Below are 25935 nucleotides of genomic sequence, written 5' to 3' on the forward strand. Positions count from 1 at the left end.
TGTTGCGGAGCACAAGCTCTAGGCGCTCAGGCTTCAGTAGTTGTGGCACGTGGGCTCAGTAGTTGTGGTTCGTGGGCTCCAGAGCGCAGGCTCAGTAGTTGTGGAGCACGGGCTTAGTTGCTCTGCGGCATGTGGGATCTTCCCGGACCAGGGCTCGAACCCATGTCCCCTGCATTGGCCGGCGGATTCTTAACCACTGCGCCACCAGGGAAGTCCTGTGTTCATAGAATTTAAAGGTGGTGGTTTTGTGCAGCAAGGACAGGGTTTATGAGGTGTGGAAATAACAATGGTAATTCAGTTTCAAAATCGACTTTATATACTGTTGGAGAAAATGAATCAGTGAGTTAAAAAACCCTTCCCCCTTCCCAAATCAACACCACTAAAAAGGGAAGATAAAGGCCTGAGAAAAGGATTCAAGTTACAGCTTAGCACTGGCTTTAGACATGTGAAAGATTATTTAGAGGTAATGCCTGCTTACATATTGAAGTGTGTGTTAGAAAGCTTGGTTTCCAGGTAGTGTAGTTTAACCAAAGTCTTCATAACATTGTATAATGTATGGTCTCTAAAATATTTAACAAGCTATTGTTTGTTATGGATTGTAACAGGGAGAAATGAGGTCACTCTTTTGCTCATTGCTGTTCAGCTAAAGTTTTTGAGGAATATACATTCCCCTTTGCCACTCAAATTGCATTTATGTAGGATTAATATTAGCTGGTCTTTCAGTTTTGTCTTGTTACAAACATTTTCAGATTTTCTAAAATGTTCTTTTAGGTTTTGATCGACAGAATTCCCTTTCTTTTATTCCTACTTACTTGGTGAAAGTAGGAAAATAACCTGGCTACAGAAACCCTAAAATATTGTTTTTGTGGTCCCTAGGTTCAGGCCGGGAGCTGGGCCTTTTACCTGCTCTGGATGTGGTTGGGCTGCCTTACATGCCTGCCTCCCTCCTCTGCCCTCCCTCCTTCCCCCTCCTGGTTTTTTCCCCTCCACCCTCTCCTCCTCCCCTCTTGCTTCCCCGCTCCCTCCCATCTCCCTTTCCCTCTGTCGCACACACCTGATACAGAATGACCCTAGGAGAAATCAAGCCTGAATTTCTCTCCCCTGCTTCTACTCACTGAGTTTGGCCATCGGCTCTCACCTCCCAAACTCATAATCACTATAAAGGTGATTGACAAAAGAATGAGTAAGAGTGAAAACACCCGCTTACTAGGTGTTTGGAACCATCTGAGATTTCTTTTCTTGACTCTCTGAGGCCTCAGATAGCACAGCGATTATTCTTTTAGGGAGTGTTCAAAACCTTGCTATGAGTAGCTCGGATTCACGCTGCACAGGGTGGTGTCACCATTACCTTTTGAAGAGGCCTTAGGATGCACAGATCTGAGGACTGGGCTTGATTCTTGTCTCTGCAGTTGACTGCTGCTGCCCTGATCCTTTCACCTACCTCTGTCTTTTCCTTCATCTTGAAACTGGTGACAAGTCTTGCTTCCCTCACTGCTTCTGGCGTAGCTGATGAGTGTAAAGTATTTGCATCTTCACAGAAAAAGGTATTATAAATGCAAGATATGATTTTTGAGGCATTGTTGTGTTTCTTCTTATGTGCAACAATGAATGCAGTGTGGGATGTGGGGGTATTTTAAAATCAACTCGTATTACTTTTTTAAACTTCTTACTTTAGAAAATTTCAGATGTATAAAAAAGTAAAATAGTATCGTGAAGCTTCATGGACCTGCCACCAGTGACAAGAATGATTGACTCAGGGCTGATCTTGTTTTAACCACATCCCTTTCTAGTCCTCCTCTTTGCCCCCAGCTTATGGGAGGCAAATCCCAGACATCAAATTTTCATATGTAAATATTACGGGGTGTACCTATCTGTTAAAAAAAAAAAGAAGGGCTTCCCTGGTGGCGCAATGGTTGAGAGTCCGCCTGCCAATGCAGGGGACACGGGTTCGTGCCCCGGTTTGGGAAGATCCCACATGCCGCGGAACAGCTGGGCCCATGAGCCATGGCCGCTGAGCCTGCGCGTCCGGAGCCTGTGCTCCGCGATGGGAGAGGCCACGACAGTGAGAGGCCTAAGTACTGCAAAAAAAAAAAGGTGCTCTAAAGAAATTGCCACCCACAAAATAAATATTCCCTTAACATCATCAGTTATCCATTTCCAGTCTATTCAGAGTTCTGCTGTTGACTGATGTATATTGTTTTACAGATTCCAAATTTGGAATTTACGTGATCCAAATAAAGTCCATCCATTGCATGGCTGATAAGTTTGCCAGTCACTTTGCAGCTGTATTTTCCCTTTCCCTCTCCCTCTTAAATTCCTTATAATTTATTTGTTGAAGAGAATGGATAATTTGATTTTTTTATTTCTTTTTCAGCATTCAAAGTCCAATCCAAACCATAAAATTTACTAGGCAAAAGATGGTATAGTTCAGGGAATGCGTTTGTTGTTAAATAGAATCATTAGTGCTGTAATTTACAGAAAATAAAATACAATCTAAGTGTAATCTTTATGGTGTTGCCCTGACCATTAATCACAGGAAATTACCTTGTCCAGGTACAAGTGGAGGGGCCAACATGTACAAACCCTGTAGAAGTTTGATTAGGAAAGATAGATGTTTATTCCTCTCACAAGGCAGACAACTGGCTAGGACTTTTTCGTTTAACTTACCTCCTCTAAGAAGCAAACAGCCAGGATTTTATTGAGCACTAATTACCTGCCAGACTTTGTTCTAAATGCTTTAAATATATTATCAGCACTGATTGTATAGGTGAGGAAGCAAGGCACAGAAAGGTTAGGGAACTTGCCTAAGTTTACAAACTGGCAAGAGGCAAAGCACAGAGTTGCGAGCCAGTGATCTGGCCCCAGAGTTTGCCCTGTGAACACCCTCTTCCTGCGTTGGCCTCAGCCACGTTCCTCCTCAAGGGCTTCAATATTTGTCTGAACATTTCCATCATTGAGCAGGATTTTATTGCCCAGAGAGAGATCTTCAGAGACTGATAGCCCTAATAATAAGTTGTTATAAATTATTGATAGTGATAACACTGAAACTAATATAGGGCCTCAGAAATATCCTATGCTATAGAAATTGGTTTTTCAAATTGAGTCCTTCTCAAGATACTTTAAGAATAGCAAAAAAGCATCAACTCTTACTGTGTGCCAGTGATCAGAATCTTAGATTCAGTACCTGGAGATGTCAAATGCAAAAGGAGTCAACACATGAAAATTACCCCCTCTAGTTCACTGTGTGGAGAAATGAAGCACATGGTATTTCCTCAGTACCAGGAAGGGTATGTTTTCTGACAGAGACTTAAAACAATTAGTCATTGATGTTGAGCTGTGTTTAGAAAGCCCATTAATATTATTCGAAACAGCTTCTGCCTGAAGGTGACCTAGAATATTAAGCCTCTGATGCATGTTTCAGACACCTGTTACTGTACCAGAAAGATGCAGGCATATTCTGACAGCATCTTGCTAACATACACCTACCCTGTACTTCTTTTCCTTTTTTCCTTCCTCATTTGTTCATGTAACAGCATCTGCCCAGACAGAGCCCCTGGCAGGTACAGCTACTTTGGACTCAATTATCATCAGAAATAACATACGTTAGTTTATTTGAGTGAGTTTTGCACACTCTTTGACATGATTTCTCACCGTAAAAGGTAATTTCTTAGTTAAAAAAAATGTTTGCCAAATTAAGTTTTATATGAGTAAAATATTTTTAGAGAGCATCTATCTGGTTGAAAGTTTATAATTTCTCCAAGCTGTAAAGGTATAGCTAGAAGAGTCAGAGAATCATTTCCCTAGATAGCATCTGTAATTTCATTTTATTCAGTTCTATTCAGTTTATTTAACTAACACTTATATGCCATATAACACAACCATGTGCCAGACACTGTTCTAAGCTGTTTAATAAATATTAACTTATTTATCCCTTGTAACAACCTTACGAGGTAGGTAATATTAATACAGTCTTCGCTTGGTATCCGTGGGGAATTGGTTCAGGACTTCCCTCAGGTACCAAAATCCACAGATACTCAAGTTCCTTACATAAAATGGCATAGTATTTGCATATAACATGCACACATCCTCCCATATACTTTTAATCATCTCTAAATTACTTATAATACCTAATAAAATATAAATACTATTTAAATAGTTGCTTTTTGAAACTTTCTGGAATATGTTTTCCTGAATATTTTCTATCTGCAGTTGATTGACTCTGCGGATGCAGTACCTACAGATACGGAAGGCTGACTATATCCCCATTTTTTATAGATGGGGAAAGTGAGGCACAGAGCGATTAATAACTTGCCCAAGGCCACACAGCTGGTATATAGTGGAGTTGTATTTTAACATGCAGTCTGATCAGGCATCACTGTCCTTAATCACTTTTCTATACCCATTCTCATAAACTTCGATATTAATAGTAATCTGTTTTCTTCCGCAACCAATTTTTTACTCACCAGTGTATAGCAAGGGGTCTGTTGAGGGTTTTTCCTTTTGTTTTGTTTTTTTAAGAAACTGAAGTGGAAGAGGCTTGAGCTTATTAAGAATTGACAGGAAGGATCCAGTAACCTGGGAGAGGTTACACTCATGGGAGAGGGGAGGTCATTGCTGGATCAAGGTCCCTTAGAAGACATCAGGAAACAACCTTGAAATTGCAGGTGGGAAGATGAGCCAAGGACTGGAGAAAGGGCGAAAGGGCAGAGAGTGGATGTGCATAAACTGGGGTATAGGACTGGGAATATCAGGGGAGAGGGGATTTGTATAAAGAAATCAAACCACAGGTTTGGTTCCAGACAACTGAAATAAAGTGAGTATCACAATAAAGCAAGTCACAGGAATTTTTTGGTTTCCTGGTGCATACAAAAGTTATGTTTACACTATACTATAGTCTTTGTGTCTGAAAAAAAAATGCATATCTTAATCAAAAAATACTTTATTGTTGGGCTTCCCTGGTGGCGCAGTGGTTGAGAGTCCACCTGCCAATGCAGGGGACACGGGTTCGTGCCCCGGTCCGGGAAGATCCCACATGCCGCGGAGCGGCTGGATCCGTGAGCCATGGCCGTTGAGCCTGCGCGTCCAGAGCCTGTGCTCCGCAATGGGAGAGGCCACAACACTGAGAGGCCTGCGTACCGCAAAAAAACAAAACAAACAAAACAAAACTTTATTGCTAAAAAATGCTAACCATCATTTGATCCCTCATCTTTTTTGCTGGTGGAGTGTCTTGCCACCAGCAAGACATATTGATGGTGCTGACTGATGAGGGTGGTTGTCACTGAAGACTGGGGTGGCTGTGACAGTTTCTTCAACTAAGACATCAGTGAAATTTGCTGCATCAGTTGACTCTTTTTTTCCATGAACGATCTCTCTGTAGCATGCAATGCTGTTTGATAGCATTTTATCCACAGCAGAACTTCTTTCAAAAATGGGAGTCAGTCCTCTTAAACCCTGCCTTATCAACTAAGTTCATATAATATTATAGATCCTTTGTTGTCATTTCAGCCATCTTCACAGCATCTTCACCAGGAGTAGATTTCATCTCAAGAAACCAATTTCATTGCTCATCCTTAAGAAGCCACTTCTCATCCTTTCGAGGTTAAATATGAGATTGCAGCCATTCAGTCACATCTTCAGTCTCCACTTCTAATTCCAGTTCTCTTGCTGTGTCTACCACATCTACAGTTACTTCCTCTACTGAAGTCTTGAGCTCCTCAAACTCATCCATGAGGGTTGGAATCAACTTCTTCCAAACTCCTGTTAATGTTATTTAGACATCTTCCCATGAAGCACAAGTGTTTTCTTAATGGCATCTTGAACGATGAATCCTTTCAGAGGCTTTCAATTGAGTTTGCCCAGATCCACAAGAGGAATCACTATCTATGGCAGCTATAGCCTTACAAATTGTATTTCTTAAATAGTAAGACTTGAAAGTCGAAATGACTCCTTGATCCATGAGCTGCAGAATGGATGTTGTGTTAGCAGGCATGAAAACAGCATGAGTCTTGTTGTACCTCTCCATCGGAGATCTTAGGTGACCAGGTACGTTGTCAATGAACAGTAATATTTTAAAAGGAATCTCTTTTTCCAGGATACTAGGTCTCAACAGTGGCCTTAAAATATTCAGTAAACCATATTGTAAACAGATATGATGTCATCCAGGCTTTGTTGTATCATTTATGGAGCATAGGTATAGTAGATTTAGCATCATTCTTAAAGGCCCTACAATTTTCAGAATGGTAGACAAGCATTGGCTTCAACTTAAAGTCACCAGCTGCATTAGCCTCAAATAGGAGAGTCAGCCTGTCCTTTGAAGTTTTGAAGCCAGGCACTGACTTCTCCTCTCCAGCTATGAAAGTCCTAGATGGCATCTTCTTATGATATAAGGCTGTTGTGTCTACCTTGAAAATCTGTTGTTTGGTGTGGCCACCTTCATGGATTATCTTAGCTAGATCTTCTGGATAACTTGTTGCGGCTTCTACATCAGCACTTGCTGCTTCACCTGGCACTTTGATGTTATGGAGACGGCTTCTTGCCTTAAACCCCATGAACCAACCTCCGCTAGCTTCAAACATTTCTTCTGCAACTTTCTCACCCCTCTCAGCCTTCAGAGAATTGATGAGAGTTAGGGCCTTTCTCTGGATCTGACTTTGGCTGAAGGGAATGTTGTGGCTGGTTTGATCTCTCTCCAGACCACTAAAATTTTCTCCATATCATCCATAAAGCTGTTTTGCTCTACCTTTCATGTGTTCACTGGAGTAGCACTTTTCATTTCCTTGAAGAACTTTCCCTTTGTGCAGTCACAACTTGGCTAACTGGTGTGAGAGGCCTAGCTTTCAGCCTGTCTCAGCTTTCCACATACCTTCCTCATGAAGCTTAATCGTTTCTAGCTTTTGAGTTAAAGTGAGAAACATGCGGCTCTTCCTTTCATTTGAATGCTTGGAGGCCATTGTAGGGTTATGAATTGTCCTTATTTCAGTATTATTGTATCTCAGAGAACAGGGAGGCCTTAGGAGAGGGAGAGAGATGAGGAACATCTCATGATGGTGGAGCAGTCAGATCATACACCCAACTTGTATGGGCGCAGTTCGAGATGCCCCAAAAGAATTGCAGTAGTAACATCAGAGATCACCGATCATGGGTCACTATGACAAATATAATAATAATGAAAAGGTCTGAAATATTGCTAGAATTACGAAAACCTGACACAGAGACCTGAAATGAGCAAATGTTGGAAAACGGGCGCCGATAGACTTGCTCTTCACAGGTTTGTCACAGACCTTCAATTTGTAAAAAATGCAATATCTGTGAAGTGCAATAAAGCGAAGCACAATCAAATGAGGTCTGCTTGTACTTAGCATCATATGCTACAAATGTTTCTTTCAGCTTGCATTTAAAATTGGATGTTGTACTATTTGGTGATAGAAATAGTCGTAGCGTTTATGTTTTTCATAGTCTGTGCAGCTGTGGATGTGTGTATTCTTATCTTTCCTGTGTTGACATATTAATATGTCAGTTAATCTACAATAGAGTATAAGTTACATGGGCCAATGAAAATGACATAGTCCACTTGTTGACTATTTCCCTTACAACTTTCAGTACTTTGGTTAGTGCTATATTCTAAGTTTCAGGACTGATCTGTTATCGTATTTCATTCTCATCAGAGGATATATTTAATAGGACCTAAGTTCCACCAGTGAGCCCTCAGCCTAGTATAGGGCTGCTTATATACGTGTAAGCTGTTGGCTTAGGCTTTTATTTGAGAAAATAGCACAGAGTAGTACTTCTCTAAAAAGTCTTATCCTGGTGATTAAATACAAAAAGGCTTTTCATAGTAATTAAGTTCAGATAAAGTTGACTTTCTTGCTGGTACCTTATTCACATACTTGACTGAAGTTATGTGCTTTTTCTATCATCACACAGTTAAACTCTCCATTTTCATTAAATGCTTCATTTCCATATAAATTTTATATTGCCTAAAATTACCTTCTTTTTTAGTATATTCCAGTTCTGTCATTTACGAAAAAGTAGTGAATATTATTGGTGAGGCACAGATTTTTTTTTTTATATGAACTCTTTCTGGACTATATCTGAATTTCTCTCCATCCTCAAGACTCAGATCTTGTATCTTGTGCAGATACCACTCTATAGTATGTAAGTGGCCAGGCTCTAGAGTCAGAGGATCTGCCATTGCCATTCAGTAGCTACATCAGCCTGGGCAAATTAATTCATGTCTCTTACGTCTGTAATTTATCTGCTAAAAGAGGATAATAATAGTACTTCTCTCATGGGATTATTTGAGGATTACATGAGATAATGCATATACTTTTTAGTCTAATGCTTGACACCGGGTCATTGGTCAGTAATTATAAGCTATGATGATGATGATTAAAAACGGGAACTGTACTTTAACATAACCAGAAATGATATGTGGTGTTTGGTCTTGAATTCTTAAAGAAATCATACAGTCTAAGGAATTATTATTAATTTTTAAGGTATGTGTTATTATAGTTATATAAGATTTAGAGAGACTAGTAAACAGGTCGAATGGCATCAAGGATATGATTTGCTTTAAAATACTTCAGCAACAGGAAAAAAAAGAGAGAAAAACAAAGAAAGAGCAAAGGGATAGGCGGAGCGGTGTGACAGAATTGAATGGTTGTGAATTCCTTGTGACAGGCCTGTGGGTGTTTGCTTTACCTTTTAGCCTATAGTATGTATGGTTAATGAATTACCTCCTTAAAATTATCAATGTTTTATGCATGTGGGCAGGAAAGCCATGAGGGCAGGCATTTTTTCCAATCTCTTCGAAAGAAGACGGGTTTATTAATCTGGTCTAGTCACTAGCCCCATACATGGTTTGGATTCCATTCTGCCTTGAATAATAATCCTGGGTTCCTTTGAACTGACAATGATATTTTTGGGAATGTTTTTGGCAGAACTTAACAGGAATGTTTTCTGAAGGTCTAGGGCATTCAGTATTATAATAACACATATATTACAATAGTATTATCTTTAAACCATAAGCTTTGACTCATATATAAAACAAAATAGGCAACTTTTAGAGGATTAATGTTCTGTGAGAGGGAATACCTTATATGCTTAAGCAAAATCCTGTGTCTGTATAAGGACCAGCTTCCCCAAAACTCTGAATTAATAAAGGTTTGTCCTAAAAAACAAGATCCTACTGTATAACACAGGGAACTGTATTCAATATCCTGTGATAAACCATAATGAAAAAGAATGTATATATGTATAACTGAGTCCCTTTGATGTACAGCAGAAATTAACACAACATTATAACTCAACTCAACTATACTTAAATAAATTTTTTAAAAAATAATTTAAAAAACGTAGAGATTTGTTCTCCCAAAGGTGAGGAAACCACTCACCACTCCCTTGTTCATTCATTCACACATCACACAGTGCACAGGAGTAACAGTTGTGTGCGAGCAGCGTGAGGCCCTGCTGGAGACCCAAAGGTGACTCCTGGAGCAGATGGCAGAAGGGATCCAGGACACATGTGAAGGCAGCTATTTCGAGAAGGAGGAAGGTCCCTTCTTCTACCAATGTGGGAGGGAGGGAGGGAGGGCGCTGAAATGGGTGTAAGATATTGAAATGGAAAACAGGGACTGGGTCTGTGGCCTTGATCTTTTATAAGGAAAGTGGGGAAACAAGATGAGCTGCTGCTGGAGAGCAAAAGAGAAAATGAAAGGGAGTTCAGGGCTGAAAGTGAGTTGCAGGAACAAGGTCAGCAGCCTTTGAGCAAAAATGTGATAGGAAGTGAGTTAGTGATGAAAAATGGAACTGCTGAGTGCAGGACGGGACCTCCAAAGAGAGACATCTGAAATTGGTGGTGAATCCTGGCTCCCCAGTTAGACAGCTTTTGCCAGGTGTGCTCAGAAAAGAGGTATCAGGTGGTAGAGTTGGAGTCTGACACATCACAGCTGGAAAAAACTGAGACTGGGAATCTAGCAGGAGGAGGAGAATTAAAGACATTACAACGGTAGCTTCCATTTGGTCTCTTCAGAGGCTGATGTGATCTAATTGCCTTTCATTTTTAAGAGGAAATTAAAGAATTAGGGCTTCTTTTGAAAAGACTTAGTTACTGGGAAACTTTTTAAAGACCTTACAGAAGGGAGCTGTTGGTGAGAGTAGTTATTTAGCCCACTCTTGGAAAAAATGCTAATATTTTTGTGTCTATATTATAGTACATAACACAGTTAAGGGAGCACATATGATTCTTTAATCCTCTGAGCACTGTGCTAGAATTTCTCATTTCATACCTCATTTACAACTTATTATAGTGTGATCACACAAATTCAGTCTCTATATTTTTACATAAATTAGGAGCATTTGTTGTTTTGAACGTAGAAAGATAGTTGGCGTAAATCTCTTTTTACAGTTTTATGTTATAAAATTAACTCAAAATTATAACCTCTCCAAAGTACAGCAATAATGGAGGGGAAAATGTCTGACTGGCCATGCATGCAGGGAGCACAACTCTATTTGAGAACAGACATAGAAGAAGGCATTCAGAGGTCCTCCTTGGACTGTGGCAATATCAACAATTCCATGTGGCCCAGAGTGCTTCCTGCTGTGTGTAGACATGCTGGCACAGAGTTCCCTGTGGGTGTCTGTACATCACTGACCCACAGTGACCTTCCCTCAGGCTTCCTCTTTAAAGGCATGAGTGCTTTCCACTCTCCCCCTTCTTTGCCATCATTTGATTCTTCTAGCAGGTGCATGAAAATTGGGATTGTTGTCACTTCGAAGTTAATCAGATTCTGTGGTTTGCTCCCCCTTTGGTCACACTTCTGTTGCATACAAAAAAAAAAAATTAAGATGTAGTGATGTTAATAGGAGAGATTTTAAGAAATGGACCAGGAGGAGGATCTAAATTAAAACAAAAACAAGCAAACAAATAACTTTATTCATGCTGAGAACACCCAGCGTAGAAGTGATCCACAGTTTTTCTCTGTAGCATTTTAAGAGCCACACAATTCCAATTACTTCTGAAATTTTAAATTACTACATTATTATAAGAATAAGTGGCTGGAACTTTAAAGTGGCAGAAAACCAAAAACTCATAGAGTAAATGTATTCAGAACTGGCTTTCTCATCCCCTTTAGCTCTAAACACTTACTCAGCCAATTTGTCTCATTGTACTTAAACAGTGCAGAGTTTTAGAAATTGATCAGAAGGGCTTTCCACCCCTATTCCTGTGTTTTAAAAGATGAGCAGATGGGTGTTCTTTTCACGAGGATTCTGGTCGTCTCTGTCTGTTCTCCTCTGCCCTGTGTCTTCTGCCTATAGAGAATTCAGATTAATTTAGTTTTCCTAAATTCACTACCAATCAAATCACGCTCACACATAGCAACCCACCTTACAATGACTTCTTTGCTCTTCATTGCCATTTGTGCTGTAAGGTGATTCACCATTGACAAAGGAATTACTCATGATACGGTCCTCGTTAGTTCCTTTTCTGAAGATAAGACTTTACCCTCTCCTTATCTTTCTGTTCCCAGCACCTTGCAGAATGCCCTACACAGACTGGGCATCGATGCAGTTAAAGGAAGTTTACAAGTCTCTCACTGTTGTTGAGGCAAAGTATTAAAAGGTTGTGTCATTATTGTCTTAATTTTTTCTGTCTTCCTTCCACTCTGGTGGGGATGTGCTTATTAATAAGAGAGAACTCAAGGTTGAGTGCATCAGCAATGGTAATGGATTTGTTTCAGGTTCTTCTGTGTTAATCAGAACTCTGCTGTCAGACATGTCTCTAGGGGAGCATCATTTGCAAAATTCTGTCCTGCTAAAAAAAAAAAAAAAGTAAATAAAAATTAGCAGATAAATTTATGGACAGTCCCCGACTTACAGTGGTTCGACTTAGGATTTTTTGACTTCACAGTGGTGTGAAAGCAATACACATTTGCTGGAAACTGTACTTTGAATTTTGATCTTTCCCTGGGCTAGCCATATTCGGTACAATGCTCTTGTAAAGCTGAATGATTTTATCAGGACGTAACCCTGTAAGTTGAAGAGTATCTGTGTAGCATCTTCTCCTAAGTATTTCCATTTAGAGATCTTTGACTACAAGTTAAACAGAGACTGCATCTTTTTATTTCCATTGGGCAACAGAGGTTTCACACTATTGCTGTTGAATTACTGATCTTCATTTATTCAGCAAACAAGTACTGCTGTCCTCGGGGAAAGGCACTGATCTGGGCATTGGGGACACATAAATGAATTAAAAAAAAAAATTCTTGCCCTCCCAGAACTTACATTCTATTGATGTTCAAAATACTATTAAGCTTTAAGTCAAGAAATATTTTTAAAGGCTAGAGTTTCTCTTTGTATGGTAACCAGTATTGCTGTTTTTGTTTCACCAAAAATACTTGTGGTATCTAAAGCAATGCTTCCTAAACTTTTCAGTGCCTAAAGTTCATTTTCAAACTTAAAAACTATGGAGCTCTACAGAAACTAATGTACTTATCCTCATACACATGAACATTTGCATATCAGTGTAGAGGCTTTGTAGCTCCCTGATTAAAAAGAAAAAGCATTTGACCTTTAGAAAGTCCAATTGCATGGGTCATCTTGTTAATAAATAGTATTTAATGATGATTTAGATACTTTTCTTTTTTTTTAGATGGAAGTATAGTTGATTTATAATAATGTGTTAGTTTCAGGTATACAGCAAAATGATTCAGTTATACATGTACATATTTTTTTTCAGATTCTTTTCCATTATAGGTTATTATAGTTCCCTGTGCTATACAGAAAATCCTTATTGTTTATCGATTTTTATATCTAGTGGTTTGTATCTGTTAATCCCATACTCCTAATTTATCCCTACCCTACTCCTTTCCCCTTTGGTAATCATAAGTTTTCATTTTTTTAAGTTATAATGAATATAAAGAATCTATCAGTAAGCTGTTGAAAGGGATATTTGATTTTGGCTTCTTTCACTTTAAAAATTAGAACAGTTTTTTGAGATAATAAATGTATGAAAGACATTATACTTACTGTTTTTTCAAGGCTTGAATTACTTAGACTTTTTTCATTTAGTCTGTTTTCGTTAAGGTTTCTTTGCCTTTGCAAAGAACTGCATGCTTCAACCCAGCGTAGTTATAAAGAGCTCAGGTTTGCTTTACTTTCAAGATTGCTTACTACAGATACTTTCTAACAAAAGAGGCATTGTTAAAAAGGTCAGAATAAGTACTGTATATAAATCAGAGCGATTCCTCCCTCATGAAATGTCAAAGGTATAGTGTTTACCATAATCAAATTATGTAAATTCCAAGAACAATAAGCATAAGACATCCTGCCTGTAAACAGGTCTTCTTATTTCACAGTCCTTGTTTCTGTTGACCAGATCCTATCATCACCTACTCTTAGTTACTTCTCTAAGAAACTTGTTTTCTAGTGAAATTCTTAATGAGTTCTCTAGAGGTAGACATAAGCAAGTTTTTTCCTGAGTAGCTCAGTTAAACAGTTTAGCTGTTTCTAAGGATTTTACTTGAATTCAACAATGAGATTTTTAGGGTCTCAAGTCTTTAGAACTTAGAGTCATTATTGTTTTTCTCAAATCAACAGTTGATCCAAATCTTTTCTTTAATTCATCCGTCAATCAGTAGGTGATCTGTACATCACTTATTTATAACTTTAGAAAGCATTGCATTCCTTTTTCTTTGAACTTTACCTTCCCAAAAGGAATTCTGATTCAGTTAGCTTTATTCTCTGAAAAGAAAAGTAACATGAAGTGGTTTTAAGTCATTCTAAGTAATAAGAAAGAATCAGCTTGATGTTCAACATTAGCAATAGAGTTGACTGTAGTTTAAAAAATTATCTCCCCTTTCATCATTCAACTAAAGCAAAATCCTTTATTGTCCTGACAAAGCCAACCCATTAGTTGGTTGCTTAGTCCTTCAACCTCAAATATTTGTAAAGCGAATCTGGACTTGGGTATTAATATTAAAAAAGAAAACTCAGAGTCTTTCTGCTCTTTAGGTAAACTACTGTGGCAACCCTGGTATCAAGGATCCTTCTTGTTTCATTTCCCTTTAATCAGAAGAGCTCATGACCCTTGCGTTGCTTTCGTTTTAAAGTTAGAAAGCACATTAATAACTTTATCTAGGAAGACTTGCTTGAGGAGTTGCTTTCATTTATTGCCAAGGAAAAACTTCATTTGTATCAGTCATATGGTTGGGAGAAGAAAGGCGAGAAATGGTTGACCTGAAGATATCAGGCATTTGTTGCCTGTTTTCTGGTTGTATATGACAATCATAAAAGACAGTCAACAATTCTGACTCATTAGTGCCTAGGCATTTGGGTCAAAACAGTGGTTGTTAAATATGACTGTGTCTTTAAACACACAGGGAGCTTTTAGGTCCATAGTAAGTCAGGATCCCCAGGCTAGGGCCTGGGCTTTATACAGCTCCCAGGAGAATGTTGTACACACCCATGTTCGGAGATGGCCTGGATGAGAGCCCCTTTTTCTGTGCCGTGGTGAGCACCAAAACTCTTGGTCTAGTGGCTACCCCAGGGCAGCTGGCTCCTGGGGGCGTTACTATGACAATTTAGAATGCTCCTTGAGTTGTCCTTTGCCACTCGTTCTAGGAAAGAACACAGTAACAGTTCCCTGCACAGATGGTTGGAAGTGTCTTACACTGTTAGTCAATCAGAAAGCATTTGAGAAAATGCAGGAGGAGCAGTGAAATAGAAGCACTGAGATCACCTTCTATTTGTGTACTGTTGCCTTTTGGGTAGAGGGCCTAGAGTCAGCGCAGCTAAAACATTCTCCTACCTCTTCTCACTATTCTCCTTCCGTCTTCTCGCTCCCACTGTTTCCTCCCTGACTGCTGGTGCATCTCCCTGCACTACTATTCAGTGTAGAGTAGATATTAATTGTCCTCACACACAGCATAGTTAAATTTAAGACAAGGAACTTGGCTTTTTCAAAGACACTACTATTTTTTGGTATTTACAATTGTTTTATAAAGTGTAAGCGTAGGACTTCCCTGGTGGCATGTTGGTTAAGAATCCTCCTGCCAATGCAGGGGACACGGGTTCGAGCCCTGGTCTGGGAAGATCCTACATGCCGTGGAGCAACTACGCCCGTGTGCCACAACTATTGAGCCTGTGCTCTAGAGCCCGCGAGCCACAACTACTGAGGCTGTGTGCTGCAACTACTGGGCCCATGTGCTGCAACTCCTGAGGCCCATGTGCCTAGAGCCTGTGCTCTGCAACAAGAGAAGCCACCACAATGAGAAGCCCGCACACTGCAACGAAGAGTAGCCCCACTTGCCACAACTAGAGAAAGCCCACACACAGCAACGAAGACCCAGCGCAGCCAAAAATAAATTAACTAATTAAAAAAATAAAAATAAAAAAGTGTAAGCATAAAAGAACTAGACAGTTCTTTTTCCAATTAGTGTACCAGAATACGACCACTGAAGTGTTTGCTCTCTTTTGTTACTGTCACTTTGTGTGTGTGTGTGTGTGTGTGTGTGTGTGTGTGTGTGTGTGTGTTATGCGGGCTTCTCACTGTTGTGACCTCTCCCATTGCAGAGCACAGGCTCCGGACGCTCAGGCTCAGTAGCCATGGCTCACGGGCCTAGCCGCTTCGCGGCATGTGGGATCTTCCCGGACCGGGGCACGAACCCGTGTCCCCTGCATCGGCAGGCGAACTCTCAACCACTGTGCCACCAGGGAAGCCCTGTTTCTGTCAGTTTTGGAGAACATAAATTTATTTCAGTGACTTAACTGTTCAAAATGATTTTGGAAATATTCTTTGTAATTTTTTGTAGATTAATCAGACTTCAACCCAAGATATTATCCAATCACGTATTTTTGGATAAAGTGTACAGTGTGTAACTTCCACAAACATTAAACCACTAGGCAGTTTTGTTTCTTGTGAGAGGGGAGCTATAGAGTGATAAACATGAATCCATATAGAGAAATACAAAAATCTCCTTGGCGTTGGTCATTCCTAACTTTAAGTGCATTGCTCTTTGAAGGCAAATGATTGTCCTAGGAGTGCCATATGGGAGAGCCACTTTATGTGATTAGTCAGAAGGCTGGGAGGACCCTCCCACATCTGGCCTGGAGGCCTCCAAGACCCTAGGTAGGGCCTTTCCTACAGGACAGCTGCTTCTGAGTGTTATGATGATAGGAGGAGGGGGTGGGAAGATAGGAGCATCCTATCCTGCTGAGAAGGGGAAGGAGAAGCCATTAGGGTCTTCAGAACCCTACTGTGCCTCCCATATTATTTGCATCACTGGTAAAAAGTTTTCTACCAAGCTATGCTGTTGAAGTACACCCTTTATTATCAGAGGTTGTTTTGAGTACATCAGAAGGTCAGTAGTGCAGCTGAGCAGGTTCACAGACATAAACTCCCTAAACACAGATATGTTCGTGGCTTTATTTTTTTTTTGTCTGGCTTCATGCATTTTTAATTATTATTTTTGTATTTTATTGAAAATATTCATAATAAAATCCTTGGTTCACGTGACATGGGTAGGCTTGTTCTTTTTGTCTGTTTTGAGGTGTTCTGTTATTTTGAAAACAGCATAACATTGTGGTTAAGAGCTGAAACTTTGGAATCAGACCCTGGAAATTAATTTCCTGGTTCCAACCTTGACTGACCGTGCAACTTTGGCCAACTTACCCAATATCCCCAAGCTCCACCTTTCTCATTTGTAAAATGGGGATGCGAGGGGCTCCTACCTTATAGGGTGGTTGGGAGAATTAAATGAGAAAATCCATGTAAAGCATATATAAATACACCAGGACAGGGTATATTTTGACTTTCACTATTTTTCCCCAGGGATATCTGGGGATACTCTTGCACATTCTTATTTCATTATCTTGGTTCTCTCAAATCCTTTGTAGAAGAAGGCAGGTTATAAATAATAAATAATTGTGATTTTTTTGTTCTTTATTTCCAAAGAAAGAATTTGAGATTGTTGATTTATAATATGGTGAATTATAGTGGCTCACACAAGGAATTCAGGTGGACACTAAATTTCTCTGGTAGTGATATTTCCTCTGGGAGGACATGACACTATAACAGGAAGTCAAATGATGATTTTTCTCTGCTGGTAATAATGTCAACTCTCATTTCTTAATGTGTCTAGAAGTGTTCTATGTGCTTATTCACTCTTTGCTGATGAAGAAGGCAGTATTTTCATTTGAAAACATATTATGTCACCATAGATATTTCCATTACTATATGTTTACTGTAATAAAGACATAGGATATGCGTGGCAGAGTTAAATGGCATGATCTAGAATCTGGAGGGGCCGTGAAGTTAATTTTGTGACTCTCACATCTGGTGGTAAGGTGCCATTGATTGAAATGTCTCTGGAGAATTTCATACATTTCACTACTGTGAAGTAAAAGATATTATAGGGAAGAGAGCAAAAGTTGCTTCCCAATAATTTATATTTTGCTGTATTTTTTCCTAAAAGATTGTATTTGTTCAGTCTTTAAACACTAAGGAGGTACCAAATCGTTGGCTAGCAGCTGGGAATGTAAAGGTTAATTGTCATGGGCCTGTATTCTAGTTAGTCACAGTGTAATGGAAAGAAACACATACCTCTTATGATTAGGGGGGAAAAAGTGTAAATGATGTAATGTAGGTATGCACATCTTATAATAGGACACTTCTTAAATTCACAAAAGCTAGTTCTGTTTTCTGATGAGGTGCCACTCTTTGACTTACAGTAGAGAGTTGAAAATACCTTTGTGTGTGGCCACAAAAGTCTGTGAGAGAATTTTGGAAGATGTGCCGGAGTGAAATGTCATACACTCGTTTAGTCCCCCCGCCTTGAAGGCAACAGTTTGGCATTTTCCAGACGTGTGTGAGCGTGTGGGTGGTATTTATTGTAATCTGAAGATTCTGAAATGTGTTGCTGTAGTTCTTTTTTTTTTCTCTGAAACCATTTGCTGATTTAGTGGTTGCTGTATCACCAAAGCTGAAGGGAAATTGATTGAGTTTGTATACCAACAACTTTCACCAAATGAATAAAAAAGGTTTTATGTGATTGGCCATAAAAGGTTTTTTTTTTTCCTTTTAAAAGAAGTCTGGTTTTTAAAAAATTGCACATGACTTATTTCTCCATAGTACATATTCAGTCTATTTTTATCTCCCCTTTAAGGCATGCTTAAGCTAAGGGATATGGCTTAGTACATATTGGTATTCTTTCTGTAATAGGATATGATAATAATTCTTGCATAATCAGGATTCTGTCTAGACTAGTGAAATTAAAATAGTGACAGAGCAAAAGGAGTGTCTGAAATAGAATGCTTTAGGAAACATTATTTAACCAGAAGATTGATGAAATTTGTGAATATGGAATGGTATTTTATATCAGTATTAAAGTTAAGGTCTCCATATGTAGAATGCCATGTTGACTTTTTATATATTAATATTATTGTTATTTATCATTTTTGACTGACCTGTCAGAAGGTAAAGTGACATTTGTTTTAAATGTTTCAGTAGGGATAAAGAAAAGCCTCAAACATATAAAAAAGAGCACACGGTCCATCATCAGGAGGCGGAAAATAGTCACACTGCTTGCGTTTGGGGCTAAAATACAATCAATAAACGTTATATGTTAGTAGGTGACTGATGACTAAGAAGGAAAACCAAACACTGGTCTTAAACCTCCGGAGTTTTGACCAACTAAAGCCAAATACTTAAATCTTTCTGGAGGTTTGCATTTGTTTAGTAAAATAATTTATTTCTCAAGTCATTTTTCTAAGTATGTTTCATTGAAAAAACTACCAAGGAACAATTTCAAACCAGGGATGGCTTTGAAAACCTGCTAAATCAGGGTTTCTACTTCTTCCTTTCCTCTTACCCCAGGAAGGACGTGGGGTCCCTCTTGGGACCAAGTTTGACTGAGTCAGTGGAGTCGCGGAGGATGAATGACTTCTCCCTTATCTCAGTATTCTGTAAATATTTGCTCAATTATTCTATGAAGCAGAGAAAGAATTTATTCTATAGCATTCAAATGAAGGACGAGCGTTTTGAATTGTATGTGGCATAGAATTCCTACTCAGCCACACACCAGCTCTGCAATCTTTTTTTTATTATTATTTTTTATTTTTTTTATACAGCAGGTTCTTATTAGTCATAAGTTTCATACATATCAGTGTATACATGTCAATCCCAATCACTCAGTTCAGCACACCACACACACACACACCCCGCCACTTCTCCCCCTTGGTGTCCATATGTTTGTTCTCTACATCTGTGTCTCAATTTCTGCCCTGCAAACCGGTTCATCTGTACCATTTTTCTAGGTTCCACATATGTGCGTTAATATACAATATTTGTTTTTCTCTTTCTGACTTACTTCACTCTGTATGACAGTCTCTAGATCCATCCACGTCTCAACAAATGACCCAATTTCATTCCTTTTTATGGCTGAGTAATATTCCATTGTATACATGTACCACATCTTCTTTATCCATTCGTCTGTCGATGGGCATTTAGGTTGCTTCCATGACCTGGCTGTTGTAAATAGTGCTGCAGTGAACATTGGGGTGCATGTGTCTTCTTGAATTATGGTTTTCTCTGGGTATATGCCCAGTAGTGGGATTGCTGGATCATATGGTAATTCAATTTTTAGTTTTTTAAGGAACCTCCATACTGTTCTCCATAGTGGCTGTATCAATTTACATTCCCACCAACAGTGCAAGAGGGTTCCCTTTTCTCCACACCCTCTCCAGCATTTGTTGTTTGTAGATTTTCTGATGATGGCCATTCTGACTGGTGTGAGGTGATACCCCATTGTAGTTTTGATTTGCATTTCTTAATAATTAGTGATGTTGAGAAATGTCTGTTTAGGTCTTCTGCCCATTTTTGGATTGGGTTGTTTGTTTTTTTAATATTGAGCTTCATGAGCTGTTTATATATTTTGGACATTAATCCTTTGTCAGTTGCTTCATTTGCAAATATTTTCTCCCATTCTGAGGGTTGTCTTTTCGTCTGTATGGTTTCCTTTGCTGTGCAAAAGCTTTGAAGTTTCATTAGGTCCCATTTGTTTATTTTTGTTTTTATTTCCAGAACTCTAAGAGGTGGATCAAAAAAAGATCTTGCTGTGATTTATGTCAAAGAGTGTTCTTCCTAATGTTTTCCTCTAAGAGTTTTATAGTGTCCGGTCTTACATTTAGGTCTCTAATCCATTTTGAGCTTATTTTTGTATATGGTGTTAGGGAGTGTTCTAATTTCATTCTTTTACATGTAGCTGTCCAGTTTTCCCAACACCACTTATTGAAGAGACTGTCTTTTCTCCAACAGCTCTGTAATCTTGGGCAAAACTATTTACTATTTCTCAGTTTTCCCAACTATAAAATGGCATAATAATAGTACTGACTTCCTAAAGGCATAGTGAGGATAAAAGGAATTAATCCATGTAAAGTCCTCAGCAGAGTGCCCATTCTCAAAAAAATACTGTTTTCTCAAAAAAATAGTATTACCTAATAATGACTATTTTAAAGTGTAATTCATTTATCCCAAGGTGAATTTTTGCACATTTCCTTTTAGTACATATTAAATTTGAAATAATAGTAAATATTCTTCCATTCTGAATAGAGTTTGCAGTGCTTTGCCATGAATTATAGTAAATGACAATTGGATAAGATTGATTTAACTCTGCATCCGAGGTTGGATCTGTCGTTTCCAGCCTCCACTTCAGAATTATTTCCTATTTGAACTTTATAGTCTTCATTTGAGAATCCTTGCAGCAATTTATATTCTCTTCATTCACATCTCATCAGCCACTGCTCTGTGGAACAAGACATAGGTAATAAGTGTGGAAATGACCCCGTAGAAATGTGTATTGGTTGCCCTTTCTCATGTGAGAGATCAGGGATAGGCATAATATAAGAAAAGGACAGGGTGAGCCAGGTAGTTGAATCTGTTAAATATAGCTATCTAGATTTAGATGGCAAAAGAGAATAAAAATGTTCCAAAACAACCATAAATTCAAATCCATATGCTTCCTTAGAGATCTGATTATGGTCCTCATTTCTCCCCCTGTAGGGGAGAAGGCTGATTTTGGATGACAGAGCCATTATTTACGGCAAGGACCAAGTGATAAATAAGCTTGGAGACTTGGAAGGGTCTGAACCTTACTAATGCCCTACCTTCCCTTTCCCTGCTTGATGCCTAGGCTGAAGCTACACTGACCAAGTCTATACCCTGTGCTAATTTCACATTTTGGGGATGTTGGCTGTGTGTTCTCTTCCTGAGGCAGCCAGCCATTTGATTCTATTGTGGGCACCAGGGTATTAAAATTCAGAAGCTTGTGGTAGCTGGTAGATTAATTTGGGAGCGAGGGTGATATTCATTTTAGTTTTTTGAACATAAATAGTGTAACACATTATCTTGGGTATAAATGGTGTCCACAAGTATTTATTGACTTGAATTAGTGGCTGATCAACAGCATTATTTGTGTTTACATTAAATCTAGGTGTCACTGTATTTTCAATGCAAGTTCTATAGACAGTGCGAGGTCTTCTGTTCCTTTGTGGACCAAAGAAAATTCAAGTTTCATTTCTTGGTCTCTCCTTTTGTGTCTTGGATTATAGGTTTATAAGAGCATAAAATATTAAGCCTTCTAATGAATGGTTACCACTCAGAATGGTGCCCTTGTATAATGTTTATTAAATACTATGACACAAAACATGAAAAAAAAATCTTAGGTACAAATACACAAAACACATTGTCACATGTTTTCTTTTAGTGTACTTTTTTCTACTTTTTAAAATAATGATATCACTGATATAGAAGCTTATTCTTTTCAAAGTTAATTTTTTGCTTGCATATATATTTATGTTTTCTGCTTTTGCACTTGCCTCTTTGCCAGTTTTGTCCGAAGTGAAGCAAATGTTTATTGTCTTGGGTTCTCTCCTAAATTATATCCGCAGTTCTGATGTCAAATGAAAGACCTAATAAGTTTTGAGTTTAACTCTTAGGATGAAGAGCAGCTAGAAAGGTAATGAGTCCTTACATATTAAATAATTTTCAAAATATTAAACTTCTTTTCTCTTGTAGTGAGAGATTTTTCTTGAGGCTGAATAGAAATGGACTTCCCAAAGCCCCAGATAAACCAGAACGACAGTGCTCTCTCTTTGTGGTAAGTGGATCTTGTTTTATCCAGGAGGCAGATTCTTTCTTAAGTACTTTATCTTATTTAAGAGAAATAAGTTATTGTGAGAGAACAGAGTAGATTTGCTTAAACTTTGTAAATAGATTCCCCAAAATCTGAATACCAGCATTCACAGTCACACCTTTGTCCCTTAGTGTGTATTAGAGCCTGTCACACTATGGCCAAAGCCCAATGGTGATAGGGCTCAGTGTGGCAGGTGGTATTTAGTATGTACTTAATAAGTGTTTAAAGAATGAGTAAGTGAGAGACTGAAATAAGAATGGGCTTTCCTTTTAAGTCTTATTTGACATCATAGACTTACAGTAAAGTTGATTGTAGTGATATTTTAGAACAGATTTGAACTTTATGCTTCTGCTACAGAAATTCCATTAAGAATGTCTATGTTTATCTTTGTCTTTCTTCTGTTATTTGTGAAGATTATGTGCTACGTATGCCTTTTAAATGCCTCTGCATAAATTATGAGTTCTAAAATGACCAGACTTTGTTTTTTGGTAGGATTTGGGTAGCAGTGAGCTAAGAAGGGACATCTACATCACCGTGCACATCATCCGAATTGGTAGGTATGATACTTGGTGTGACAGGAGCACGACAGGGAGAATTGCTGAGAGGTCTCTATGTAGTTGTGATTTATGTGATGTCTAGGTCAGAAAGAAGTCAAGGCCACATTTGAATCGAGTAATTACAGAATTTGGGAATTGTTCCCTGGTCTCCCCAGACTTTCATATCACCATAAATAGATTTTGTTCTCTCTCCGTATAAGTCATTAGTTAGTTTGTTGTGTTTCATTTTGTTTTATTGGACTCTCTAAACATATTTGATTCAAGCACTTGGTATTTGTTTTTTTTTTATTCTAATTTCTGTTAACAGCATAAATTAAACTTCTAGGAGCTGGATTTCCTACAGGTTTATGAAACCAATTGGCATTTTCCAAAGTACAGAAGGCTGCAGAGCATTATTACAGAAAGTGCTATAAGAAAAGAGTTATGAAATACTGAAAACTTTGCATATATTTTTCACTTGTATAATTTCATCAGCTTATTAAAGGGTCTGAGAAGTCCTACAGGGAAATATAAAAATGCTTCTCTAATTTTGTTGACCCTAGCTTTCTCCAAATTTGATTTGACTGTGGAAACATTTATATGATGTAACATTTATTAACATCTTGCAGAACACACTTTGAGTGTTCTACAGTGAACTTGCACATCAGAGCCAAAATGTGGTCACTAGTTTTTACACATATAAGGCATCTAAAAGCAAGCATTTTATGGCAGAGGAACTATATGGTGTAGCCTACATCATTTTTCCATTACAGCTAACCAGCCGATACTGGAAATTGGTTCCCGCTTCCTCATTAACTGTGCTACATGACTTGCTGGGGATACTTCTGCAGGATCGTGATGTCTCACCATGCGGTCCTGCACAGTGATCTTTATTTTTATAGTTTTTTATTTTATGCACATGATAACCACATTGTGCATTGAGAGAGACTATAAAACATGTCATTTCAACATAGATTTTCTAAGTATTTTTTCTCATAAAAATCTGTTCTGAAAACCCATTTCATTTTATCCTGTTTTTATATTTGAGGGACAATAGAAATAAATAAAAAAGTAAATGGTTTTTGGTTTTGTTTTAATTTCCTTTTTATAGATGACTATGGGGTGGGGTGGAAATTGGAAAGAATCTTTCAAAACGTTGGAAAAGTTGTAATGCGTGTTGCTGTGTATTTATGAGATAAAGCCTCTGTTCCCAGGATGGCAGGGGTGCAGTTTATGTAATTCTTTGTGTTTTTTAAAAATTTATTCAAATTTATAATAGCAATTGTTAATGTAAAATGTGGTTCTGGATATCTTCATGTAAACATTGCTAAAATTTGAATATAATCTTCTACAGCATTGAGAAAAAAAGTAAACCACTTTAGCTTTCAGAACTTTTAAAAAGGTATCTATAGGTTTTCGGTGGTAGAAACACACACGGTAGAGTGACCACATGCCCTGCTTGCCCATGGCCTGGGCAACTCTGTCCTTCACTCCCAGGATAGAGCTGAGGAAACCACTTCACAGTATTACCCATCACAGGGCTGCCTTTCAAATACCTGGCATTTGATTTTGTATTTTTTACTAAGATTTTTATGATCATTAAGTCATCAGAATGAATGTTGAATTAGAAATTATCTACCCTCCTTCCCTGAGCTTTGGTCAAATTAATTCTTTATTGACATTACTACAAAGACTTGTCTGATGATTACTCCATAAGACTGAAGGTAAGAAACTCTAAGAAAGACTAAGACTTAGTCTGCTGCAGTGAAATTAAGGAGTGGAAGATTCTTGTCCATCAGGGACAGATACCTCTTAATTTTTCTAGAGTATTCCTCGTACTGTTTAATGGGAAAAGGGCATGCTGACCCTCACTGGCTGCAGAGAGCAGGAAGTAATAGCACCTGCCTCAGAATTTAAGCCCTGATCTTTGATTGGAAAGAAGGGGAGGAAACAAAGAGAAATAAATAGTTTCCCCACGCCAGATTCGTGAATAACTGTATGATTTCTATTCAGCAGTGATTAGTTCAACTTACATCAAACCAATGGCCATTCATAACTCTGAAGGACAGACTTGAACATTAATATTTACATCATTTACTTATCGGCTCAACAAACGTAGGAGGTCTTTCACCACCATTCATTTGTACCCACCACGCCTTTCAATAAATTTAGGAATGGCTATCCCTGTCTGAACACGAATAGTCATTCCTGGCTTTCACCGTAAAACAAAAGCACCTCGGGGCTTCCCTGCTGGCGCAGTGGTTGAGAGTCCGCCTGCCGATGCAGGGGACACGGGTTCGTGCCCCGGTCCAGGAAGATCCCACATGCCACGGAGCGGCTGAGCCCGTGAGCCATGGCCGCTGAGCCTGTGCGTCGAAGCCTGTGCTCCACAATGGGACGAGCCACAACAGTGAGAGGCCCGCATACTGCGATTAAAAAAAAAAAAAAAGCATCTCTAACCTATTTTCTACCGCCAGGAACACCCATCCCTCTTCATCAGTATATTAGTAATTATTGGAGCTGTCAGCATATTCATCCAACCAGTAGCCCTAGCTGTATGACTAACAGCTAATATTACGGCCAGGCACCTACTAACTCATTTAATCGGAGGAGCAACGCTAGCCCTAATAATCGTTAGTTCTACTACAATCTTCATTACATTTATTATTCTTATTTTGCTTACTATTCTTGAATTCACAGTAGTCAAGTTTACGTATTAACCCTATTAGTAAGCCTTTACCTACATGGTAATACCTAATGACCCACCAAAACCATGCATGTCACGTAGTAAACGCCAGCTCCTGACCCCAGAGGAGCCCTCTCGGCTCTTATAGTATCCGATCTAGCATATGAATCCATTTTAGCTCAACATTCGTATTATCCTTAGGCCTGTTAACCAATATATTAATAATATATCAATGATGACAAGACATCATCCAAGAAAATATGTTTCAAGGCTATCACACATCAATCATCCAAAAGGGACTTCGATAGGGAAAAATCCATTATTTCAGAGGTCCTCTTTTTACTGGTATCTTCTGTGCTTTTTATCACCTTAAGTGGTATTCCAGCTTTTATTTATAAGCATTTCTCTAAAGATGATATATTGCAGAGGCAATTCTCCTTTATCACTGAAGAATGAAAGCTAAATTGGATGTTGCCATTCCTTTTTTTTTTTTTTTTTTTCTATTTAACATTGGATTTGGGGAGTG

General features: G+C 38.6%; 1 protein-coding gene across 2 annotated transcripts in view; it reads left to right on the forward strand.

Moving 5' to 3' along the window:
* The window catches only part of DOCK4 (dedicator of cytokinesis 4), a 476638-nt gene that overhangs the window by 235390 nt on the left and 215313 nt on the right, over positions 1-25935 (forward strand). For both annotated transcript variants that reach the window (XM_060305397.1, XM_030857580.2), the window contains exons 9-10: positions 22070-22151; positions 22680-22740. In XM_060305397.1, coding sequence (XP_060161380.1) covers positions 22070-22151; positions 22680-22740 — 143 coding nt within the window. The remainder of the gene's footprint in view (positions 1-22069; positions 22152-22679; positions 22741-25935) is intronic.

This window comes from Globicephala melas, chromosome 9, assembly GCF_963455315.2.
Source record: "Globicephala melas chromosome 9, mGloMel1.2, whole genome shotgun sequence".
Lineage (NCBI taxonomy): Eukaryota > Metazoa > Chordata > Mammalia > Artiodactyla > Delphinidae > Globicephala > Globicephala melas.